This window comes from Dasypus novemcinctus, chromosome 1 (assembly GCF_030445035.2).
Source record: "Dasypus novemcinctus isolate mDasNov1 chromosome 1, mDasNov1.1.hap2, whole genome shotgun sequence".
NCBI classification, from domain to species: domain Eukaryota; kingdom Metazoa; phylum Chordata; class Mammalia; order Cingulata; family Dasypodidae; genus Dasypus; species Dasypus novemcinctus.
Window position 1 is genome coordinate 16,350,323 of NC_080673.1, and position 5,924 is coordinate 16,356,246.

The 5,924-nt window shown below is 46.0% G+C and overlaps 1 protein-coding gene across 2 annotated transcripts; it reads left to right on the forward strand.

The window, feature by feature from the left end:
* Positions 1–1,745: 1,745 nt before the first annotated feature.
* On the forward strand, positions 1,746–4,375 carry HMGB2 (high mobility group box 2). 2 transcript variants are annotated; one of them, XM_004468050.4, is made up of 5 exons: positions 1,746–1,882; positions 2,393–2,562; positions 2,905–3,050; positions 3,131–3,305; positions 3,844–4,375. In XM_004468050.4, the coding sequence occupies exons 2-5, from the start codon at positions 2,413–2,415 to the stop codon at positions 4,000–4,002; spliced, it is 630 nt and encodes a 209-aa protein (XP_004468107.1). In that variant the 5' UTR covers positions 1,746–1,882; positions 2,393–2,412; the 3' UTR covers positions 4,003–4,375. The 2 variants fall into 2 exon arrangements, with proteins under 2 accessions (XP_004468107.1, XP_058163971.1); XM_058307988.2 differs by having other exon boundaries at positions 1,777–1,882; positions 2,377–2,562; positions 3,844–4,154.
* Positions 4,376–5,924: the final 1,549 nt, after the last annotated feature.

Genomic DNA, 5,924 nt, shown 5'->3' on the forward strand with positions numbered 1-5,924 from the left:
CTTGTAATGGGTTCGTTATCTTAATGGTTATTACTATTTGAATAATGTAGTCTTGTCAGTTTGTGTATTTGTGTACTTTGAGAGCACAGCCATAACTGTAGTTTCGCAGGCATGAAAGCTTCATACAGAAGAATGTTATAAACCAAGGAATATAATTAACAAAATTCTGAGACACTTAAGTTCAAGGAAATACCTTTTTAAAAACCTAGTTTCTATTAGTAAATTTAGATAAATACTGCTGGTTCTGAGGTACCATGTAATATGAGTACCACATACAAACCAAACAGGAGCGTACAGTTGAACAAATGCCAATGAAATGACGGAGAAAACATGACAGAACACTTAAAATCTGTTGGAACCATCTGTCTGTGCAGCATATGGGATGATAGGGGGAAAAAATCCTCAAAGCCAAATACAATACAAAAATAGCATATTAAGATGCCAGCTAAAGTTGTTTCCTTGGGGAAAGCTGCTTGCGACGCTAGGAAGCAGTAAGTTCAGGTCGCTTGGGTGCGTTCCCACTACATTCCCCAAACGGTTTCATAACCTGGGCTTGGGGGAGTCGCACCACTCGGCGAATAGAGGCGACGGGAGGGAGGGAACCCTTTGTATTTACCGGCTCACAGGGCTCTGGGAGACGGAAAGACATTTTAACAGTTTAAAAAAACGTCCAAATCAGAGGGACGAGAAGGTAAACCACGAGGTGCCGGCCAGGCCCGCCACCGGCCCGGAAGCTGCCAGGGCCCCGACCTCGCGGCGCGGCCCGGGGCTGGGGAGGGCGAGGGACCGGGCTTCGGGGCGGCCCCGCGGGCGGTCCCTGCTGGGAATCCCGAACCGCGGTGGGAGGGGCCGGACGAGGGAGCCGCGGCGCGCGCCCGCCCCTTCCGGACCCGGGAGCGCCCTTGTTTACTTCTCTATTATTTGACACCGAGACAAAAGGGGAAGGGAAAGAGGGAGGGTCTATCCGAGCGTTAATCCGTCGGCGGGAAGCGCCTCACTTCAAAGTCAGTTTTTTAACCCCCGCGACAGGCGGGAACAGCTGCGCTCCCGCGGCCCCGCACCCCTCCCCAGGTCCCCGCCACCTCTCGTCTTCCTTGGGTTCTACTCCAGCCTCAGAGACTATAGGTGGAGCTGGGCAGTCCTTCTGCCAGGCAAACTTCAGTCTCTCCCCATTTATCATTCTTCAGACGGCGCAGAGAGCCGGTGGGGCCGCGGGGCAGAGCTACTCTAGCTCCCAGGAGACCACGCGGCGGGGCCCGACCCTGACGGCACCTGAGCAGTGGACCGGGGAGGAGCAGGGCAGGCTTCCTCCGTTACTTCAGTGTCCGCAAGCCGAGCCGCCGCCGCCGCTGCTCTCCACTTGGAGAACCACCCCCAGTCTCCCGACCTCGTATTTTTAAATCTGGCGGGGCTTTCCTTCTCCGACCAACCACTCCCCCCGTCTACTTGCCTAGCCACTAAGCGCCAGGCCCGCCATTTTTTAAACCCTTTTCCCGCCGCCAATCAGGATCGAGCAGCGCATTCCTCTCCTGACCGGTTCTAACGGGTCTGGGAGTTAACGACCTGGGCGACCCACCGAACCTGCTAGGCTGGGGCTGGAGGGACGGGCCTGACGAGACATTCGCCAATCGGGAGCCGTCATGGCGAGGGGGCGGGGATTCTCCGGGTTTGAATAAATCACTAGAGCCAATCAGAGAGCCGGAAGGCGGGGTCTACGGGCCAGCTCGTCAAGTTGCCGTGGCGCGGAGAACTCTGCAAAACAAGAGGCTGAGGATTGCGTTAGCGATAAACCAGTTCACGCCGGAGCCCTCTCAGGGAGGCTTCTCGGTGGGATCTGTCCGCTCCGCGCGAGTCTGAGGCAAAGCTCCGCGGTTTGCCCCAGGTAACAAGCCCCTCCGGTCCCCTCAGGTTCCTGGCCCGCTCTTCCCCCCTTTTCTCGTGGCATACTCTATCCGCCCTCGGCGCTTTGGCTCCGGGAGTTCAGCCCGGCGCGCGGAATCGGGGGTGCAGACGGATGAGGGTCGGGGGCTGTGAAGGGCGGCTGTTGGGGGCAGGCCAGGGCCACGGAAGCTCGCCCGGGCCGGGTTCGGGTCGTTTTTTGAGTGTCGGTCGAGAACGGGGGCGACTTGGGGCGGCGGGGGGGGGGGTCGTGTCGCGGAACTCGGGGGGCGGTTCTGTCAGGAAAAGGGGTCTGGAGGGCGCCGGGCCGGGGCGCTGCCGCGGGAGGACTCGAGGCGGGGCGGCCGCGGCTCGCGGGCCGGCGGGGGGCGGGCGTGCGGGGGGCGGCGCCGCGGCCGCGCTTTCCGGGGCTGGGGGCGGCGCGGGCGCGTTTGGGCGGGAAGCGGAGCCCCGCCGGCGCCCGCGCCCACCCCGCAGGCCTTCCCCCCGCCAGGGAGACGGCGGCCGGTCGCGATGGGCAAAGGAGACCCCAACAAGCCGCGGGGCAAGATGTCCTCGTACGCCTTCTTCGTGCAGACCTGCCGGGAGGAGCACAAGAAGAAGCACCCGGACTCCTCGGTCAATTTCGCCGAGTTCTCCAAGAAGTGTTCGGAGCGGTGGAAGGTGAGGCGGGGAGTTAGGACAGACTTCCCGGTTTTCAGGTGTTGTTTTTTTCTGTGTGTGTGTGTGTTCGTTTTTGGCTGGGGCTTTTAAGGAAACATGTAACTTGGAACTTTCGGGATTCCTGTGCTAATGACTCATGCAAATAACATTACGGTTCTAGGCGGAACACGGTAGGTTTTTATGTTTATTTTTAAGGTTACTAAAACAAAAATGGGCCTAAGGAAAATGTGATCCTTAAGGAAATGACACATTTCGCCCTTTCTCGTGTATGGGTGTGTGTAACTGAGAGTTTTGCTGTATTGTGTTTAAAAGTTATTTCTGCTGCTCATTTTGTGCTCATAGACCATGTCTGCAAAGGAAAAGTCCAAGTTTGAAGATATGGCCAAAAGTGATAAAGCTCGCTATGACAGGGAGATGAAAAATTATGTTCCTCCCAAAGGTGATAAGAAAGGAAAGAAAAAAGATCCCAATGCCCCTAAAAGACCACCGTAAGTTTATTTTAAAGTCAACCAAATTGCCACTTGGGGTTTTTTCCTTCGGTTTATTAACTCTCTTGCTTCTTTTTTAGATCTGCCTTCTTCCTGTTTTGTTCTGAACATCGTCCAAAGATCAAAAGTGAACACCCTGGGTTATCCATTGGGGATACTGCAAAAAAACTGGGTGAAATGTGGTCTGAACAGTCGGCCAAAGATAAACAACCATATGAACAGAAAGCAGCTAAGCTAAAGGAGAAATATGAGAAGGTACATTGTCTTAACTTTTTAAAGCTGATGTTAAAGCTACTTAGATATTTTCTTATCTAGTAGTATAAACTGTAGATGAGAGTTGGAGAGCTGAGATAATCTAGTATCGTGGTTGCCAGTGTAAGCAACACAAGCTAATTGAAACCTCATTTTTTATGGCTAATCGGTGTTTTAGCAATGGTAAATTTCTGTACGTAAAATCTCGTTTCTAGTTATGTAGGTCTCTCAGTTTATAAAGTTGCTTTAATGTAGAAGTGAAGTATCTATTCAAATGTGAAGTTTGATAGGGGACTTTCTATGAGGAGAATAGGTTTCTGTAATGAAAATAATCTATGTGTAATGTAGCCAATCATTTTATGGTATCATTAGCTTTCTAAAGCTTAGAACAAACGCTCCCAAAACTAAGTTAAACTCTGAATACCTTTTTAGACAGTCATCACAGTTATTGGTCAATAAGTGTAGGTTGTTTACAACTAAGTAGATTTCATAGTTGAGTAATGACACCGGATGTGCTTTTTTTTTTTTGACAATATTTCAGGATATTGCTGCATATCGTGCCAAGGGCAAAAGTGAAGCCGGAAAGAAGGGCCCTGGCCGGCCAACAGGCTCAAAGAAGAAGAATGAACCAGAAGATGAGGAGGAAGAGGAGGAAGAAGAAGATGAAGATGAGGAGGAAGAGGAGGAAGATGAAGAATAAATGGCTATCCTGTAATGTTGTGTGTGGAGTGTGTGTGTGCTCAGGCAATTGTTTTGCTAAGAATGTGAATTCAAGTGCAGCTCAATATTAGCTTCAATATAAAAACTGTACAGATTTTTGTATAGCTGATAAGATTCTTTGTAGAGAAAATACTTTTTTAAAAATGCAGGTTGTAGCTTTTTGAGGGGCTACTACATACAGTTAGATTTTAAAGCTTTTGATGTTGAATGTTTCTATTTAATGGTTTCTTTAATTTCTTGACTTTGAATGGTAGCACAGCAAACCTATTAGTATCAATAGTAAATTTTGGGTTTTTTAGGATGTTGCATTTTGTTTTTTTAAAAAAAATTTTGTAATAAAAGTATGTATATTATTTCTATTGTGTTTGTCTTAATGTTAAATTAACTTACTTTAAAAAGCATTTATGGTCTGGAACATGTTTTTTGCATTTCTGCCTAATACTACTTAGGCATAGTTTATTTAGGGAAATATTTAGGCTATTAATAGCATCTCAGACAAGCCCATATTAATCATTGATAAAGAGTGTTAATCAGATCTGGAATTCAATGAACGATCACAATTTGTACAGTTTTGAAGAATGAATGTTCTGTTCTTAATTTTTCTGTTCATTTATTAGCCAATTCCAGGTTTTCTAAACTTCCACTATTTGGGGGGAATTTTTTTTCTTATTGTGAGGCACAGGAGTCAGTTGGTGAATCCATATTTAAAAGCAAACATTTTTTGGAAAATCAGTAACAAGGTTAGATTTTTTGTTAATAACTTGAACCTAGCTCAAGGTAGAACTCTTGAGTTTTATTTTTTCAAAATAATCTTAAGCTTTAGACTTAAGCCTGTAGCCTAAAGCCTATAGTCTAAAAAAGCATTTGAAATGGTTTTCGTGATATCCCATGACTAATTTGGCTAAGTATCACTAGAATTTATATTTACAGGGGAAGGCATTTATTTTAGAATTGTTCGTTTGAGGAAGCTGTTGCTTGTATTTGAATTTATAATTGGACTTTTTGTTATTTACCTAGTCAAATAAGTCAGGATTCTTAATTACCCAACTGTGGGAGCCTTTGTCTCTGTTATGCCATATTTGCAATGAGTATTAGGTAAGGATTATTTTGTTTCTTAAAACAGGAAATACTAACCAAAGTTTCATTAAGAGGAAGTGAGGAATTATTACCAGAACAAATGGACTCAAGTAAAATCTTCAGAATTCTTTGATTGCCCTCCATTAAAGGGTTTTAACTGATCAAAAATGAAAACTAGTTTTCAAGATTTTCTGGTGTTAGAGGACTTACTATGCTAAAAGACCATGAATAGTGTGTTTGAGTCCGATACCTAGGACTGGATTTCTAGTAGTTCCCTCTACCAAATACTAGCTGTATAAACTTTACCTCAGTTTATTTTTTCACATTTATAAGGGGTTGATAATTCACAGTGTTTCAATTAATGAGAATGCTATGAAGTATTTAAAACTTACCTGGTGCATAGAAGAGATGTTAAATAGGAATTTCTAAAATTGAAATAAAGACTGTCTTTCCTTAAGGATTTTTAGATCTATTAGACCCAGGAAGGAGCCCTAACAAGGTTCCATGTCACCATTATAGGAATCTTTTTGTGATTGCTTTCATTTTATTTATGTAAAATATTTCAAGTCTCTAAGCTAAGAAGAACTCATTCTTTTAATTACGAGCTGCTCCAGAGTAAAATCAGGTTTTGAGATGGGTCCTGCCTAGCTCATGGTTGATAGTCCTCAAGTATGGAGCAAAACTTCAAATCCCTCGGATAAACCCGTAAGTTCTCAGTATGGACAAGATCAAGAGTGGTGGATATATTGGGAAGCACTGAAATGGGATAAGAATTAGGGTTGATCTCAGACCAGCCACTGTGGGGGGGGGGGGATGTTTCAGAAA